Source organism: Microtus oregoni, unplaced genomic scaffold (assembly GCF_018167655.1).
Source record: "Microtus oregoni isolate MIOR12 unplaced genomic scaffold, Mior012 000068F_ref0000429, whole genome shotgun sequence".
Classification (NCBI taxonomy): Eukaryota; Metazoa; Chordata; class Mammalia; order Rodentia; family Cricetidae; genus Microtus; species Microtus oregoni.
This window is the reverse complement of record NW_024543975.1, coordinates 2,167,855-2,187,084: the sequence shown is the minus strand read 5'-3', so window position 1 is coordinate 2,187,084 and position 19,230 is coordinate 2,167,855. Positions and strand designations below refer to the sequence as shown.

The following is a 19,230-nucleotide window of genomic DNA, read 5'->3' as shown; positions in this document are numbered from 1 at the left end:
GACTGGTGTGTGTTAACTAGGGAAATTTAGGACATTTCAGAATCTTCGTCTTCCTCTAACTAACTAGTTCAGTGCTCATTACATTCTCCTTTCATTTCAGTGGCATCTAGCTGAAATTTTTAAGCCATTTTTTCTTTTAACTTACATTTATTTGTGTGTGGAAGTATGCATGCATGGTCAATTATGTCTCTCTGTGTGTGTCTGTGTGTGCGTGTGCACACATGTGCTGAAGCACACATAGGTACATGAAAAAAGGCATGACCGTTAGAAAGCAACTTGCTGGAAGTTCTTCTGTCCTGTCATGTGAAATCTGGAAATGGTCAGATCCTCAGCCTGGTGGCAAGTACCTTTACCTACTGAACCATCTCACTGGTCCCCTTGTGTTTTTATTTTCTTACTAGAAGCAATTAGTTGCTCAAAAAATTCACATAGAGGAGAATGAGGACAGAGACACAGGACTAGAACAGAGACACAATAAAGAAGACCCTGACTGCATCAAGGCTAAAGTGCCCTTGGGAGACCTGGATCTGTACGATGGCACATATATAACTCTGGAGAGCAAGGACATCAGGTAAAACGGTTCTCTTTCTAAGGCCTGAATCAGTAAGAAGTTCCTGAAAGTTAAGATTCATCACTGATGAGTTGATTGAAAGTTCAAAGTGCAAAATCTAGCAAGCCAGTTAAGATTTATTTCTCCACAATATAAAACAGAGCTATTTACGGCAAAAATAAAAGACAAGTGCCCAGTAAACATGTGGAAATACTCTGAATTTATCATATGAGTGCAGGTTAAAACAGTTTGATCTACCACACTGCAAAAATCGCCCTTAAAGATCAGTATCTATAAGAACGTGAAAGGCTATCAGTGGCTCTCTCGCTTGGTCTGACATTTCTAGAAAACATTTAGTCATTATTTACCAGTCTCGAAAGACCACCATCTTAGCCACTACTATTTTCTGATTCTTGCTGTGTCTCTTTTGACTTGAAGCCCCAAATATTTGACTTTTTATTGCAGCTGTGTGGAAAGGTGCAAGTGTTGGCTGAGAACTGTTGTTTACAAGGTCGAGGTGCAGAGAGAATGTGAGCGAATTAGAGTTCCTCAAAGCAATGTTTTACCTCTTTCATTCATTCATTCATTCATTGCTTCTTGATTTTAGCCCTGAGGATTTCATAGACACAGAATCTCCTGTCCCTCCGGATCCGGAACAACCCGATTGCACTAAAATTCTCGAACTTCCATATAGTATACATGCTTTTCAGCACTTACGAGTAAGTGGAAAACTTTAGAGTTTGGGGAGGGGGGCCATACTCTTTTTTTGGGGGGGGGTCCTATGTTTATAACAAGTTTTTGTTTGTTTGCTTGGGGTTTTTGGTTTGGTTTGGGGTTTTTTGGTTTTTCAAGACAAGTTTTCTATGTGTAGCTTTGAAACCTGTCCTGGAACTCGCTCTGTTAGACCAGGCTGGTCTTGAACTCATAGAGATCTCCTGAGTGCTGGGGTTAAAGACATGTGCCACCATTGCTGGGCCACCTACAAGTCTTATATCTTTCAAATAAATGCTACAGGGTACTGCGTTCCTTACATCTTACATTCTCTACTATTACTGTGTTTTTCGAATTGCCTCCTCCTTTAGGGTGTGCAAGAAAGAATTAATCTATCTGCCCCTCTTTTACCTAAAGAAGATCCAATCTTCACATATTTATCTAAACGCTTAGGAAGGAGTATCGACGACATAGGTCACCTCATTCATGAAGGCCTGCAGAAGGTGAGTCACCCAGTGACTGACTGAGCCAGGAGGCTATGTGTTCCTCTCGGGATACTTGCTTTGCTTCTTCCTCTGGAGGAGGATCCAGAGTTATGATTACACTGGCACAAAAATACAGCATTGTACAGGAGAGGGCCTTAGGTAGAGTCATTTCCCTTACCAGAAAGAGATATTGAAAATATTTAAACTAATACAAGAAAGGAAAAAAAAGCACTAGAAGAAGCAATGGGGCTTATAAACTAGATTCTCTCAGTTAGGTGCATCTGTACACAGCACACATTACCACCACTCTCTTCCCCAGTTACACTCGTCTTTGTCATTTGTTCACAAGAACTTCCTCCCAAGGCTGAGCTGGGAGACTCTCTCAAACCCACCAGCCTAAGACCAGCATGGGCAACACAGAGTGACCCCAGCTCCAAAAACTAAAGGAAGAAATAACAAAAAGGAAGTAGGAAATTATGTAAAGTGAGCCAAGAATGTGCGGGGATTCCAAAAACACTTGTTGCTCTTTTCTTCACTGTCCTAAGGAGCACCAGGCTGGGGTGTATAGCTCATTGGTACACTGCTTGCCCAGCCTTCGTAGGGCCCTGACTTCCAGCTTCAACATTACATAAACCAGATGTGGCAGGTATGTGTTTGTCATTCAGTACTCTGGAGACAGATAGGAGCATCAGAAGTTCATGGTCATCCGTGTACTGCATAGCAGATTTGAGGCCAGCTAGAACTACATGAGACCTCATTCTCAAGAAGAAAATACAGTTCTGTGTCTAGCAGTATTGATTATTAAGATATATTATTACAACATTGCTGTATTATTTATTCAGATACATGGTTCTATATATTGAGAGAAATTTTTAAATAAAAGTAAGAAAACAGTTTTATTTTCTAATGCATTTCTAATTTTTATAGAAGTTAGCCTCTTTACCTTGTCTTTCCAAAGACAAGTTTGCATTCTCAGAACTTGAGGAATCGGGAAAATTGGGATGGATGCTCCCTCACTGACAGTGACAGGACTTTGTTGCTTGTTCATTTGTGTGTTTACTTGCTTGTGGTCTGCCCTGAAACTCATTGTGTAGCCCCTAACAGCCTCAAAGTCTTAACAGTCCTGCCTCAGCTCCCACCGTGATTCCACGAGGGTCTTTGGATGGATTGGTGTTCTGTGCTGTACCCTGTGTTCTTATCAGTGTAGCTCGCCTTTCTTTATCTTGAGTTCCAGAAGAGCCAGTGTTTGAGTTGTGCTCATTTTGAACATCCTCAGTCAAATAAACTGTCTTCTCTTGTATGTGACTGTTGTTTTGCTTCCTCCTAGAACTCTTCCTCATGGGTGCTGTATAACCTGGCTTCATTTTACTGGAGAATAAAAAATGAACCATATCAGGTAGTGGAATGTGCCATGCGAGCACTTCACTTCTCTTCCAGGTGAGATTCCTCCTCTTCGGGACTCCTGACTAGCCGCATCACTGAAGACTGTTAAAGGGTAACACATAGGGAACAATAGAAGCATTGTTGTAATTACACACTTCACCATCTCTTAAAGAAATTAGTCTCATCTCAAAAAGATGTCAATAAGTTCAAAGTGAAAACTATGTAATATACTTTTCATTAAGTTTATAAGGTAAGTAGGCTGTAGCTCACATGAGAAATTAGTGCCAGGACATACAATGGAGGAATTAGCATGAGTTGAACTGCTTTTTTTATTATACGTGTAGACATATGCACGTGAGTGCCTGTACCCACACACTGCATGTATAGAGACCAGAAAGCAACATCAGGTGTCTTCCTCTGTCTCTCTCCACCTTATTTTTAAGATACAGTCTCTCACTGAACCTGAAGTTTGGTATTTTTGCCAGATTAGCTGATTGGTCAGCAGGCTCCTTGGAATCCTCCTATGCTTAAAAAAATGTGAGCGCTGAAGGTCCAAGCCCTGAGCCATTTCCCCAGCCCCTAATATGGGCATCTCTTAAAGCCAACATAAGCCACAAATGAATTTTTCAATCATAAAATGCCCATAAGATCTTAGTTTTGTGGCAACATGTGTAGCTATGAAGTTGAGGAAGGATCGTCAGTAATTAAAACTGAGATGTGGAACATGAGTAGATACACAGTCATGGACAATGGTGCCCTGACCTCCAGCTGCACTCTTCTCTTGTAGGCACAATAAAGACATTGCTCTGGTCAATCTGGCCAATGTTCTGCACAGAGCACATTTCTCTGCTGATGCTGCTGTCGTGGTCCATGCAGCTCTGGATGACAGTGACTTCTTCACCAGCTACTATACACTGGGGAATATATACGCAGTAAATACTACTTTTCTCTTTGCTGAACTAGAACAGTTGCTAGAGGGGAGTGCACTTTGTTTATTTATTTCATCTTGTTTTCTCTCAGAAGACTACTTTTTCGTTTCTATTTTTGCCTGAACAATGGAAATAAAATAATTGGTAGGAGGGGGAAAAACACCTCAATACTGTGTCATAATGTTCTTAGCTTTGGACAGAAATATAATTGAACTAAAATTCTAAACTGCAGGATAAACCTCTTAAAAATAGCAGGTCTCTCCAGCTATGGTATGCCTTGCTGTTGTGGGATTCATGAAAGCAGTTTTCACTGCAGAAAAAGTGAATCATGTGGCTTTAGACGGATGCAACCAGCATGGTTAACATTTCTTCCACTGTGTTATGTATGTGTGTGTTTGTTTTGTCTCCGCAGATGCTCGGGGAATATAACCACTCAGTACTCTGTTATGACCATGCTCTGCAAGCCAAACCTGGGTTTGAGCAAGCGATAAAGAGGAAGCATGCTGTCCTCTGTCAGCAAAAGCTGGAGCAGAAGCTAGAGGCTCAGCATAGGTAATTAGAAGCAAATGTACTGAAGCACCAGCACCACAGACCCTTGGGTTAAAACCATCTCAAGCGGCATCACCTTAACATGGTCAGAACAATTGAGGAGAAAACCTCTTCATACTGCAGGGCCATCCTGTTCACTAAATCCAAGTGACTTAGCTCTGTTCAGTGACAGGTCAGCTGACTCTCCAGCATCATCAGTGCCAGGAATAGAGAACATTTGTAATGAAAAGCTTCCAGTTTGGATCTTTATAAGTTGTTTGTTTTGGGGTACAGTTTCATTCTATAGCCCAGAGTCTTAGTTACTTTTCTATTGCTGCAAAGAGACAGCATGGCCACAGCAACTTATAAAGAATAGAGTTTAGTTGGCCTTACTTACAGTTTCAGAGGGTTAGTTCATAACCATCATGACAGAACATGGCAACAGACAGACAGGCAGTCATGGTTCTGGAGCAGTAGCTGAGAGCTTACATCTCATCCACAAGTAGCAGGCAGAAAAGAGAGACTGAGCCTTTTGAAACCTCAAAACCCACACCCAGTGACACACCTCCACCAACAAGACCATACCTCCTAATCCTTCCCAAAATGTCTCCACAAACTTCAGACCAAGCTTCAAATATGAGACACATTCTTGTTCAAACTACCCCACTCAGACTAACCTAGAACTCACTATGTAGCTCAGACTAGCTATGAGCTCTCAGCAGGCCTCCCATCTTAGCCTCCCAAGTACTAGGATCACAAGTGTGAGGCACTAGCCCCAGCATCTTGACCTCTTGTTGCTATCATGACACTTGGTGCTCTTGGGGAGGTTCTAGGTATGCAGGAATTCTGCTGATCATAGTTTTATTTTGACAGAATATAGTGTGTCAGTAAAATCACATGTGCATACAGTATTTGCTCTTTCTTTAAGCTTTCAGCTCCTAGGGTCAGACATTGCTTTTGACCCACATTTTAACTGGGTATATGTTAGGTTGAACAGCAATGGAACTCTTTTCTACATGATCCTATCAGGATTCCTGGCAAATATGTTTGCTTTCATAGATAATAAGGCCCGCTAAGAAACTTGATATGATTCAGAAGAGAAGTTTTTTATTCCTCAAAATTAGCCTTCATGTTTTGGGTCTATTTTGGTTATTAAAGAATTAAAGTGGAATTTAGGACCCATTAAATGTGTGTATTTGCTCATTTCCTAGTTTGTTTAAGGCATTATGTGGTGAGACAAAATGGTAGCTTGCTTCCTTGTAACAGACTTCTATTTCACTGAATCAGAATATGCATATGTCCTGGCTGAAGATCTTCCAGTGTAATTCTTAGTACCCGAACTCACTCCCTCATAGTCTTTATAGTCTAAATTCCGATGTTATAATGTGGTGTATAATAAAGTTCCAGTATTTAAATGTAATCAGGCAGCTGACTCACTGGAATCAGATGACGATGAATATTTCTAAACAATATTTCTCTATTTTAAGGAACTAAAATATGAGACCAGGACACTATGGCCAATAAATATGAACATGAGAAAAGGATTCTGAAGTGATTTTGACTGTCAGTGGAATTTACATTGCTATGATAAAACTTCATGACCAAAACGAACTTGGGAAGGAAAGAGTTCATTCCATTTTCGAGCTTACAGTCCATGACTGAGTGAAGTCAGGGCAGGAACCTAGAAGCAGGACCATAGCGGATGCTTGCTCAGCCTGGTTTCTCATAGCACCTAGGACCATCAGTCCATGAGTGGCACTGTCTCCTATGGGGTGGGCCCTCATATGATCAGTCATTAAAAAAGAAAATGCCCACAGGCTTGCCTGAAGCCCAAGGAAGCATTTTCTCAGTTGTAGTTCCGTTTCTTAGATAACTCTAGCTTGTGTCAAGTTAACATAAAACTAGCCAGCACATGTACAGCTTTTAATTAACTTATATATTTGTGAATCCTCTGTCTATGATGCAAAGGAGTAAACGTAGGACTTGTACGTGCTAGGCAAGTTCTCTGACATAGCCTCAACCCTAAATTCATTTTAGCTGATTTATAGAGACAGAAAGATGTGCTGTACTATATGAAATTTCAATGCATGAATCTATTGTCAAGAGCTATCTCTTGCCTGTTCACCATAATGAGGTGTAAATATTTGAGGAGATAGTGCTTTCAGCTCAGGCAGCTGGGTGGTATGGGTGGCGTTGCGATTTTACTGTGGAGACAGGAAGCATAAGGGGAGAACACATCTTACAGGTAGTCCAGTTCAGTTGGGGCTCGCTGCAGCTGCCCTCTGCTCTACCTCAGTTAGAAGTCATGGGCAAACAAGGCAGATGATTCTGTTTCTTATGACATCTGAAAAGCTCAGCACATCATTTGGTTTTCAGAAGGCCTTTGCATTTATGTTTTTTAATGTTTCTCAAGTATCAAGTTTAAAATAGCATTTATATAGAATCGTTATTCTTCAACTTGTGGTATAGTTTTTATTAATAACAATTATTGCTGGTAACCATAAAGTTTATATATTTAAGCAAGTTTTTAAAATTCATGATTTTTCAAGGTCTGGCTTTTTCTGATATTAAAAAATGTTAAGGTCCCTCCAGAGAACACTGAATGAATTGAAAGAGTACCAGAAGCAGCATGACCACTACCTGCGGCAACAGGAGATCCTAGAGAAACACAAGCTGATTCAGGAGGAGCAGATCTTGCGCAACATCATCCATGAGACTCAGATGGCAAAAGAGGCACAGTTAGGTGAGTAGGGTCCTGAGTACATGCAGCTAGGAAGTCTACTTCCAGCATGTTTGACTGCCAGACTTTTTGGTTAGCCTTAAAACAGTAAGAAGTTATATTTATAATTTTTTTCTGGATCTTTTTAAAAATTGTGTGTGTGTGTGTGTGTGTGTGTGTGTACAAGAGTGTGCCACAATGTATGAGTGGAAGTCAGAGGATAAACCAGAGGAGGGGAAGTTTTCTCCTCCCATCATGTGGGATCCACGTATCAAACTCAGGTTATGAGGCTTAGCAGCCAGCATTGAGCTATCTCCCAGCCTGACTTTCTTAAATATTTTTGCTTGTTTATTTTAATCTTAGTTTGTGTGTGTGCACGCGCATGCACTCACCTAGCTGCTCGTAGGTACCTGCAGAAATAGGCATGGGATCTCCTGGAGCCAGTGCTAGGCAGTTGTGAGATTCCTAGTATGGGTGCTAGGAACCACTCCTGTGTCCACTGCAAGAGCAGCAAGTACTTTTAACAACTGAGCCATCTTTAATGTATATATCATTCTCCTAGAGATCTTGGTACAGCCCAATTTCTGACTCAGGATGTATGAGATGGAGCTGAGCTCCTGCCCTCATAACAAACACTGTACTGCAGGCAGCAAAGGTAATGGTTCTCAACCTTCCTAATGCTGTGACCCTTTAACACAGTTCATGTTGTGGTGACCCCAACCATAAAATTATTTTCATTGCTACTTCATAACTAATTTTGTAACTGTTATGAATTGCAATATAAATATCTGATATGCAATTCCTATGAAAAGATTGCTCAAAGGGTCATGACCCATGGGTTGAGAACCACTGCTCTAAGCCAACACAGAGAAATGCTAGAAACAACATGTGTGTACTCTACCAAAGGAAATGTTGGTTTTCCCTTGCTTCCGTAAAAACAAACACTATTTTAGAAATAGGAGTTTAGACTAGAATTAGTGGGAAATCGTAGCCTAGGTCAGTAGGTAAGCTGCAAGGGAGTTCCAAAGTCATTTTCATAGTTGTCCATAGGATCACACATGTGTGGTCTGTCTGTTTCCACAGTTGTCCATAGGATCACACATGTGTGGTCTGTCTGTTTCCACAGTTGTCCATAGGATCACACATGTGTGGTCTGTCTGTTTCCACAGTTGTCCATAGGATCACACATGTGTGGTCTGTCTGTTTCCACAGTTGTCCATAGGATCACACATGTGTGGTCTGTCTGTTTCCACAGTTGTCCATAGAATCACACATGTGTGGTCTGTCTGTCTCTCTTTAGGAGAAGGCAATGCATCACTTTGTTAGCCTCTCTTGAAGTCTGTTTCCCCCAAAACAGAGCCACTAGTCTAGAACTTAGGTTGGAAAGAGATCGATGATTTGATTATATCTAGACTATTTTGTTCATGATTAAATCCCAAGGGAACATATCTGACAACTCAGCAGCAGAGAACAAAGGCATAGACTGCCTTCAATTATTCCCTCCTCTCTTACAAGTATGTTCATCTCGAAGGACTCAAGCATTGGACCTTAGCTGTGACCATTTGTCATTCATTTTACAGTCCCTCTCACGGCTTCTCTTTGCCATTTTGAGAATAAAGAATATATTCAGGTTTTAGGATTATTTAGTGATCAATCTGTACTAAATGGAACCTGAGCTTTCAGATAGGCATTTGAAACAAAATTAGGAACTATGTGCAGCAAATTCTCTCTGTACAGATAGATGGTCTCTTCAAACCATGTAATCAACATGGACAGAATGTAATTGCTATGATAATTAACTAATGGGGTTAATCTCTCCTTGTTTTCTATAGAGAGAAACCATGATTTAAAGATTTGTTTATAATTATGTGTATGTGCGGGGCAGTATGAGCAGCACATGAATACAGGTGTTCTCATCAGCCAAGGTGTCAGATCTACCTGGAGCTGGAGAGCCAGTGGTTGAAATCCACTTGGTATGAGTGGTGAGGACCACTCCGGTCATCTAGAAAAGCTGTATGCACTCATAACTGCTTAGCCATCCCTCCAACCCTGACCTGGGACTTCTTTAATTATTTCATTTAATTACCTATTAATGAGTGTTTCTCTGTGTAGGTAGCCTGAATACTCTTAAGGCTAAGAAAGGGGCACAATAGTAAAACTCCGAGACTTACTAAGATAAAGCTGTCACTGCGCGACCTTGCTCATCATTTGTGTAACTTCTTCTTGCCCCAGGAAATCATCAGATATGCCGTCTGGTCAACCAGCAGCATAGTTTGCATTGCCAGTGGGACCAACCTGTGCGCTACCATCGAGGAGATATCTTTGAGAATGTGGACTATGTTCAGGTCCTTTTCTTCGTCTCTTCTAGTTCTTACTGACTTATGTATAAATATATCATGTTTTATTCCTTTGACTTCTTGTAAACTCACTTGCTAAAATGTGTGGCTACCTTTTAATGCTTTTAAGATTTTTATTGTCTATTAAGTGTATGAAGGCAGATTTTGTTGTGAATTATCAGTTGCATGGATAACATTCCATTTTTATAGTACTAGCACTGTGTCTCTATTCATGTGCATTTGATTCTTTTCCTCTTTGTTATGGGAGTTAGACTTGACTGTTACTACTGTTTGACTCAGTTTTAATTTATCCCCTGAGCCAGTGATTTTCAACCTTCATAATACTGTGACCTTTTAATATACTTTTTCATGTTATAGTGACCCCAACTATAAAATTATTTCATTATAACTTTGTAACTAATTTTGCTGTCATGAATCATAATGTAAATAGCTGATGTACAACCTTGTGGGGGGGCGTGACCCACAGGTTGAGAATCACTGTTTTTTGTTGTTGTTGTTGTTGTTTCCTTGGGTTTTTGGTTTTGTTTTGTTTTGTTTTTCTTTTATGAGGGGGAGGGTGTTTGAGACAAGGTTTCTCTCTGTAGCTTTTGGAGCCTGTCCTGGAACTCACTCTGTAGACCAGGCTGGCTTTGCACTCACAGAAATCCGCTTGTGTCTGCCTTCTGAGTGAGAATCACAGTTCTAAGACATGAGTACATAAAATGTGGAAGAGAAAACCATCTCTTTCCTAAAATTCCATTGTATTGCCCATCCAGAAATACCAATGAAGTTATATTGCCACTAAAAAAAATAGTTATTAAGTACCGTTGCTAGGAGTATGCTTTCTCTAACCATCTCTGTATGCATATATACACAACACAACTCATTCACACATGTGTGAACATTCTAGCCTGTCTGTTTTGCAAGAGAGAGTATGTAAATACAATGAACTCTTGCTGGGAGAATAATAAAGGGTGCAGCACAACCAGATTAATGGTCATAGAAAAGCTATAAAAACAAAACCAGCATTTATCCTGTCCTTCGTAAGACTCATTGTGCACTATCCTAAAGAAATTTCCAGAGACAAACTGTTAAAATAAGAGTCAGGAAAACATTTCTAGGGGACAAATCATAAGCAAATTTGATCCCTTTAATTTGAAAAACCCCAGACAACATTAATAGGAATAGTGTCTTAGTTAGGCTTTCTATTGCTGTGGTGAGACATCATGACTACAGTAATGCTTATAAAGGAAAAGATTTCATTGGGTGGCTTACAGTTCAGAGATTCAGTCCATTATCATCATGGTGGGACATGACAACATTCAGACAGACGGTGTTGGAGAAGGAGCTAAGAGTTCTATATCTTGATCCACAGACAACAGGAAGTGAACTGAGACACTGGGCATCACTTGAGCATATATGAATGAGACCCAAAAGCCCACCTCCATAATGACGCACATCCTCCAACAAGGCCACACCTCCTAATAGTGAGCTTACGGGGACCAATTACATTCAAACTGCCACAAGTAGTAAGAAACTAAGATATATGGGCTTTTCAGGATGGGCAGCAGCATGGTGGAGCAAATGCTCCTCTGATTTCCACAGACCAGTCACTAGCACTCCTCCATGTTTGTCAGTGAGTAAAGACTCATACCATCCTAGAGTGTATCTCACTGTTGTCAGCCCAAGCATTCTAAAGAGGAAAAAAGGTTTAGAAATATGACTGAAATCCAGTATGACCTTTGGATGTCCTGGTAGATTCAGTACTGCCCTAGAGCAGTGTCCTTTCAGGTATAACACTTCTGTATAGCAGAAGATTGTGTTTCTATTCATGAGACCTGGAAGTACAAAGTTAGCATGCTTGCTCCTTTCTCTCATGTCTTCCCTATGCCTTCCCTCCGATGGTCTTTTCATCATTCTCTATATGACACCAGTAGAACCAGGATGTCTTACAAGTGTAGCAAATAATTTATCTTTGTTTGGAGCAGAACTGTATGTGTGTGGTCCTTCAGTTTTAGTTTCCCCTCTGTAGCTCTACAGATTGTATAGAATTGGCAACAGTTGATAATCTCTAAATGACAGCTACATAAAAGCCTTAAGAATACTTTTAAAAATTGTATTAGTAGTTTTTATGTGTATGAGTGCTTGCCTGCATGTAGATAATGTGCATCATATGTGTGCCTGGTGCCTGCAGAGACCAGAAGAGGGTTTCAGATTCCCTGAAGTTGTGAGCCACTATGTGTGTGCTGAGAACCTAACCAGGTCCTCTGCAAGAGCAGTAAGTGCTCTTAATCTCTGACTTGTCTCTCCAACTCCTAAGAATACTTCCTTCACCTTCCTTGATTCTAACTGTAGAACTAGTTTTATAGAATAATAACCATTTTAGTTTTGGCATGGGAGAGAAGTAAATTGCCTAATTAGTTAACCGTTGAATCTAAACTAGGAAAACCATAAAAAAAAGGAAGTGAAAGGACAGGAAGACAATTCATGCTTTTTCTCACCTTCTATGGCAAAGTTGCATGGAAGTTGCTAACTGCAGTGCACATCCATGAGAATACTGTCGGGACATAGTTCTAAGGAGTAAATGATCCTATTGCTTATTGCTGACCTGCTTTCTGAATTTCTGTTGGACTGCTGATGAATGTTCACTAGGTTTTTGGTTTAAGTAAAACCTCCCTCATAATTCCACTTCCACTCAGAATTGATTTAAACTTTTCATTTTCTAGTTTGGTGATGACTCATCAACCTCCAGTATGATGTCTGTGAACTTTGATGTCCCTACAAATCAGAGTGATGTCAGTGAGTCTACCAAGTCTTCCCCTGTAGCCCATTCTGTCCTCTGGGTATGGGGCCGTGACTCTGATGCATACAGGGTAAGTGTGTAGAGAATGATAAAGGTATTTTTTCCAGCAGACGTTGTAACATGAGGGCCGGGCTCGTTGGGGTTTTTGTCCCACCCGGTCCCCCGGCCCTTTAGTCCCAGAGAAAATCACACAGAGAGTCTACATTAGGTCATAAACTGATTGACCCATTAGCTCAGGCTTTTTATTTACTCTTATAACTTTATATAGCCCATTATTCTTATCTATGTTAGCCACATGGCTCAGTACCTTTTTTAGTGGGGCAGGTCACATCTTGTTTCTTCGGTGATCTGGGCTGGACTCTGGAGGAATGGGCTTCCTCCTTCCTAGCATTCTCCTGTTCTCATTGTCCTGCCTCTACTTCCTGTCTGGTTGACCCCCTGCCTGTACTTCCTGCCTGGCCAATCAGCGTTTATTTAAAACATGATTGACAGAATACAGACGATTCTCCTGCACCACTTCCCCCTCTTTAAAAAAAAAAACAAAGGAAAATATCCATAGTTCATTTTTTGGGAATGTGGGCATAGTATTAAGATGTGGCTGTCTACTGCAGTGGTTAGTGTGGCCCCGACACTGTCCAGCCTCATGTAGCACACACTGAGTAAACTTACTATTAAATGGAAGGCATTCTGTTAGGGAATTGAGTCAGGAAGATCTTTGCTGAGTTCCTCATCATCCACTGGGGCAGATAAAAACCCTGATTCCAGTTTTATATGCTGGGTATAATTTCTAGCCTGTGTCTTCTTTACTTATTCAGTCAGTACTGGGTGCTAGGCTGATACTAGGACATAGTAGATAACTTCTTGCCCTCTTGAAGCTTTATGCTAGTGCAAGATGCGTACAGTAAATGCACTGGTAAATATATTTCTAGGCTACCATGAAGAAATTGTATGTTATCCAGAACATGAGGACAAAAATGTGTACGTTTTATTCACCACTCAAATTTCAGAATTTAATTGGCTATTTTTTATTCTAACAATTCAGTCATTAGGTTTAATCATTATATAATACAAAATCCTTAAAATTTGGATTAGTAGGCCTTTACTATAGTCATTTATATGTAGAAAAATGAACATTTTACAAATTTCTAAAGGAATTGTTGGAAAGCTGAAACAGGATTATCAAGTTTTGACATTTGAACAAAGATTTTTGGTTGGGGTTTGTTTGTTTTGCAATATTAGGAGATTATATATGCTTTCAGGTACAAGTTACAAGCTGCACCTCCAAAGCATGTACCATTATTATACAGAGTCCGGAGATAGATAGGCTAAACTTCAGGCTCGGGTGACCGTAAGTGACCAGTGACTTTCCTAGTGACGTATTTCCTTCCTCTTATGGTACCAAGCACATTATTGGTTTCATTTGAAAATTTTATGGGATCCATCAGCAACTGGAACAGCAAGGCTTTCTGTTCATATAAGGCTGAGTCTTGCTCTTCTCTCTAGTGATGCTGCCAGTCTGTCCTTGTGTTTCAGTGCCTTAGCTGACATACATACGCCTGCCTTGCATACAGTCAGTCTGTGGAGAAACAAATAGAATAAGTCAGACTACAAATCTGGTAGAAGGACTATTGTAAAATCATCCAGAGTGCCCACATTTATTTGAAAATATTACTTTTTTGTTCAGCCATTCTTGTATACTGTCTTAATTACTCTGCTACTGCTGTGAAGAGACACCATGACCAAAGCAACTCTTTTTTTTTTCATTTATTTATTTATTATGTATACAATATTCTGTCTGTGTGTATGTCTGCAGGCCAGAAGAGGGCACCAGACATCATTACAGATGGTTGTGAGCCACCATGTGGTTGCTGGGAATTGAACACAGAACCTTTGGAGGAGCAGGCAGTGCTCTTAACCCTGAGCCATCTCTCCAGCCCCCAAAGCAACTCTTATAAAAGAAGACGTTTAAGTGGGGGCTTGCTCACAATTTCAGAGATTTAGTCCATTATCATCCTAGGAGGGAGCACGGCAGCAGGCAGGAATGGTGCTGGAGAAATAGTTAAGAGTTAGCATCCTAATCCTCAAGCAGAGAGAAAGACACTGGGCTGGCATGGGCTTTTAAAGCCTCAAAATCACCCCCATATGATATACATCCTTCAACGAGGCCGTTAATCCTAATTCTTCTAGTCCTTTCAAATGTCACTACCTGGTGACTAATCATTCAAATATATGACTCTATGGAGTCGTTCTTAGTCAAGCCACCACATATATCTAAATTATTTTTTTAATATTTTTAGATTTTTTTTTCTTATTTTTATGTATATGAATGTCTTGTCTGCTTGCATATATGTGCATTACATGTGTGAAGTGGCCTATGTAGATCAAAAGAGGGCTTCAGATTCCCTGGAACTGGAGTTAGAAATAGTTGTGAGCAGCCATGTGGATGCTGGGAATGAAACATGGGTCCTCTGAAACATTGTTCCAGCCCCTAGAATGCCTGATTCTTTTGACAGTTCATTTACCATGTAGAAATGGTGAGTCTAAAGTAATCTATGACAAGATTTGTTTCTTTCATAGGATAAACAACATATTCTTTGGCCTAAAAGAGCAGATTGTAGAGACAGCTATCCCAGAGTCCCCCTTGGTGGAGAATTGCCAACATACTTTCTGCCTCCAGAAAACAAAGGACTCAGGCAAGTGCTGGTGGATTTGGCAAAGCACCTGATTCTGCATGATTGTCTCCTGGCGGTTCTTTGAGAGCACCAGCCTTGGACTTGAAAGGTTAAGTCTTTGTCTTGAACTCACCCAAACTTTGAAAATATGAATCTTTTTCCTTTTTCTTACGCCAGGATCCACGAACTGACCAGTGCTGATTATTCTTCAGAAGAAGAGGCCAAAACCCCTGACTGTTCCATAACTGATTCCAGAAAAAGCCACACTCTGTCCTACTTAGTCAAAGAATTAGAGGTCCGCATGGATCTGAAAGCCAAAATACCCGATGACCATGCCCGCAAAGTAAGGCTCACTTAGGCTGCTCTGGGTGACTTTGGAAGCCTCTTAGATGGAACAGAAACTTGAAGGAAGGTGCTTAGTTTTCAGTCTGAGAAACTAAAGTAGCATTCAGAATTTATGAGATGACTGAGATGGCAGCCGTGCTTCTTAACCACAGAGCAGCAAGAAATGCTCCCTGGGGCAGCAGTGTATGGAGTCCGGCTGAGCACTGTCAGTGCCTCTAACTAGAGATCTCTGAAGACGCGAGACATAGAACTCTGTCCAATGGAGGCCGTCCTGACTATTTCAGCTTAGCTTTGTGCCCTCTCAGCTGCCTCGGGAATTAAAAGCTTGAAAGTTCTCCTGCTCTCTGACGTTGTCATTTGCCTCGGACCTACATGAGGTCCTTGGGAATCTATTAATTTGATAGCCATCCAGCAAAATTATGAATAAATTCTGTTAATGCTATTTCCTTTAGATCTTATTAGTTGTGTATGACTAAGAGTACTTTGTTAACATAGATAGATGTATTCTCCAGAGATAATATGTATATTATCATATTTTAACAAATGTAACTACTCTAAAACTACAAATCAAAGCAGTATCTTTCTGTGGAAAAACAGACCATGGCAACTAATTTGGTGCCGTCGATTTAAACTGAGTGCACATTCACTAGAGCAGAGAAGTGATCGTTTACCAGGTACTGTTGTTGGTTCTTAGAACACAAAACATGCTTTAAGGCACAACGTTCTTTAGAGTGGCTCACAAGTACACAAACACTGCAGAAGATAAAGTTGCTGGATTGAGCTCTGGTCCTTTCCAGCTTGGGACGAGTGCAGAGTTTTAGTATACCCAGTAGTGCCTGTTGTTGATTCTGCAGAATTGCTCCTTAGATTCTGTACACTTACTAGAAAGAGAGACAAACAGACAGAAACAGAGAATGTATGTAAATCTTGTAACTTTCATAATTGGCGGACACTAGAGCATATATGTGAGCTGATGATTACTTGTTGTATGTTAATAAACTCCTGCATATATGGTTATACATGAGTAATGTTCTTGGGGAGACGCCACAGTGGGTTTAGTGTTTGCCGCACAAGCGTGGGGACCTAAGTTCAGACCCCCGGACCTCCGTAAAACACTGAGTTTATAATCTCCCATTTTCTAGGGATGGGTGAATGCAGCAGAACTCCTGGCATTTACTGGTCAGCTAGTCTAGCAAATCAGTGAGTTCCAAGTTCAGTAAGACTGAGAGTGACAGAGAAGAGGAAGACGCTCTGCATCAACCTCTCACCTCCACATACACATATATGTATAGGAACACACACAAAACATAAACACAGTCATGCACAATGAATGAATAAATTCATTTTATTTATTCATAAATAATATATAAATAAATTTATTTATTTATTTATAAATAAAATTTTGAGGCACTCATTTAAAGATTGCTATCATAGAGATTCTTCCAAATGCCTTCCCTGTTATTTTCAATTGAGTCAGTCTTTCTTTTGATATTTTCAGATTTTGCTTTCCCGTATTAAAAACTATACTGTCCCAGAAGAAGAAATTGGGTCCTTTTTATTTCATGCTATTAACAAGGTAAGTCATTTGTTTACGGTATCTAAAGCTTAAATACTTACTAAGTGTAATTAAAGTTTTTAATGTATTTGTTAAAGATTCTATTTAGAACGAGTACTGTACTTTGACATTCTCAGCCAAATGCTCCGATCTGGCTCATTCTGAATGAAGCAGGATTGTACTGGAGAGCTGTGGGAAACAGCACTTTCGCTTTCGCTTGCCTTCAGAGGGCTTTGAATTTAGCTCCGCTTCAGTACCAGGACATTCCTCTTGTCAACCTGGCCAACCTTTTGATTCATTACGGTCTTCATCTTGATGCTACTAAGCTGCTCCTGCAAGCACTGGTTGTCAACAGCTCCGAGGTGAGACACTCCTTTCTTACCATCTTACAAGCTGTGAGAACAGCTTGGTTACAGAGTGCACTTTGTTTGTGTCTAGGAGGGGTATAAAAACGGTCAAGTTTGCTTTTCAGGGTAGAGTTTGCATAGTTCAAAAAAAATATATTTTACTTTGATATTTATTTATTTATTTTGAGACAGGTCAGGCTATAGCCAGAGCTCTCCTCAGTTCACAATTCCCCTGCCTCATCCTCGTGACCCAAGATTACAGCCATGTACCATCATGCTCGCCTTTTTCTTTAAATGAATGGAATTAACAATTCTCAGTTGGCTTTTTTTAAAGCTTGCATGTAAATAAAAATTCTGCAGCTATGAAAATATACTGTCACTTTCTATGTCAGTCTGCAACACCTGCTCTTATTTTATCCCCTCATCTCTGAATGTACCTTGCTCAGTATCGTGCATTTTACAGATGGAGTTTTTTGATTTATAAATATATTTATGGTATCTGAGACAAAGCACAGTTAAACAGTTGTTTTGGTAGGAAATAATAGGGGACTGGAACTGGAACTCAGTGGTAGAGCATGCCCAATATGACTGCTTTGTTATTTTTAGTTCTTATTTTTAAGGTGCCACATTATAATTCATCTTATTGATTTATCACATAAATTTTTGATGAAATGCAGTTGTAATACACACACACACAATTAAGTTGCCCTTTCCTAACACCTAAATGATTATATATTTTATCTCCAGAGAATCCTTTACAAGACAAGGGTATAAATAGCTCAGATTTCTTTAAGGTATTCTAAAACTAAATTTCTAAATATAGGATGTTACCTATTGAGTGTTCATAAATTTACAACTGAATTTTAAGCATAATTTTTTAATTTCTATACTTTCCAGCGGGTCAGGTTGCTAGTAAGTCCATCAGTTATTATCCAGTGCTTGCTCTGTAGCAGACAAGGTACAGTGAGAATAGATGATACGCATGTGCCAGGGTGTGATGAAGAAGGCATACCCATGGAAGGCCTTGTGCTGCTGTGGTCCATAATTCTCCCTGTGTTCACTTGCCTCTGCTACCAGCTAAAGCAGCTACGGAACATTTTTCTGAAGAAAAAAAAAACACTTGTCTTTCTGTATTTAAAATTATAAGTAAATTTTAGTTATGAAGTGCTATGGTACTTCTACAAGATAAAGAGAAAATCAGTGAATCAGAATGAGTGTAGCAAAAATATACCTTACCAACACTCCCAACCCAGCGTGAGCATTTGGGAATACTCACCTAGAACCAGGAATTACAAGTATTTCATAGTGAACCTTAAAGCTTACTACATTTAAAAAACTGTCACTATCTAGTTTTAAATGGTTTAAAAAAAAAAAAGACTAATCCATAGATTGGAATGCTACCATGACTTACTAGGTAGCTGACAGTCTTAATAACTATTGTTAATAATGGTTTTTACCAGAGCCTGGTAAGATAGTTACCAGGTAACTATCTTAGCACTGAAATTAATTAATAAGTCAGTGAAAGAGAAAATATCTTGATAACTGTGGTTATCAGTTACATAGCCAGAGAGTCCAGCAAAAAGTTTGGGCCCATACATATGATCGTAAGCAAGAGCTACAAATCCTCATATGTCTTCACCTGAACTGGGCACATCATTTGCTTTCTTATACGAGATTTTTTTTTCTCCTAGAGCCAGGTACCCTCCAGGTGTTTTACATATAATAGTCCATTTTATCAGCAGAACAGCTTAGGAGGTGGATTTCTCCCTTTGTAGATGAGTTAATGTTCCCAAAGACTGAAAGGCACCAGAGCCTACCAGCTCAGATTTGAGCCTGGGGATGCTGACCGTAGCGCTCACACTTTACT

General features: G+C 40.0%; 1 protein-coding gene across 6 annotated transcripts in view; it reads left to right on the top strand.

The window, feature by feature from the left end:
- Ttc17 (tetratricopeptide repeat domain 17) overlaps positions 1 to 19,230 on the top strand; it is a 123,542-nt gene that overhangs the window by 26,209 nt on the left and 78,103 nt on the right. For all 6 annotated transcript variants that reach the window (XR_005973363.1, XM_041641319.1, XM_041641320.1 and 3 more), the window contains 13 exons: positions 402 to 571; positions 1,158 to 1,269; positions 1,633 to 1,764; positions 3,074 to 3,183; positions 3,917 to 4,061; positions 4,471 to 4,610; positions 7,169 to 7,329; positions 9,538 to 9,650; positions 12,368 to 12,514; positions 15,022 to 15,137; positions 15,294 to 15,459; positions 16,960 to 17,037; positions 17,154 to 17,378. Coding sequence is in view for 5 of the 6 variants with exons in the window: in XM_041641319.1 (XP_041497253.1) it covers positions 402 to 571; positions 1,158 to 1,269; positions 1,633 to 1,764; positions 3,074 to 3,183; positions 3,917 to 4,061; positions 4,471 to 4,610; positions 7,169 to 7,329; positions 9,538 to 9,650; positions 12,368 to 12,514; positions 15,022 to 15,137; positions 15,294 to 15,459; positions 16,960 to 17,037; positions 17,154 to 17,378 (1,815 nt within the window). In the remaining variant the exon portion in view is untranslated. The remainder of the gene's footprint in view (positions 1 to 401; positions 572 to 1,157; positions 1,270 to 1,632; positions 1,765 to 3,073; positions 3,184 to 3,916; positions 4,062 to 4,470; positions 4,611 to 7,168; positions 7,330 to 9,537; positions 9,651 to 12,367; positions 12,515 to 15,021; positions 15,138 to 15,293; positions 15,460 to 16,959; positions 17,038 to 17,153; positions 17,379 to 19,230) is intronic.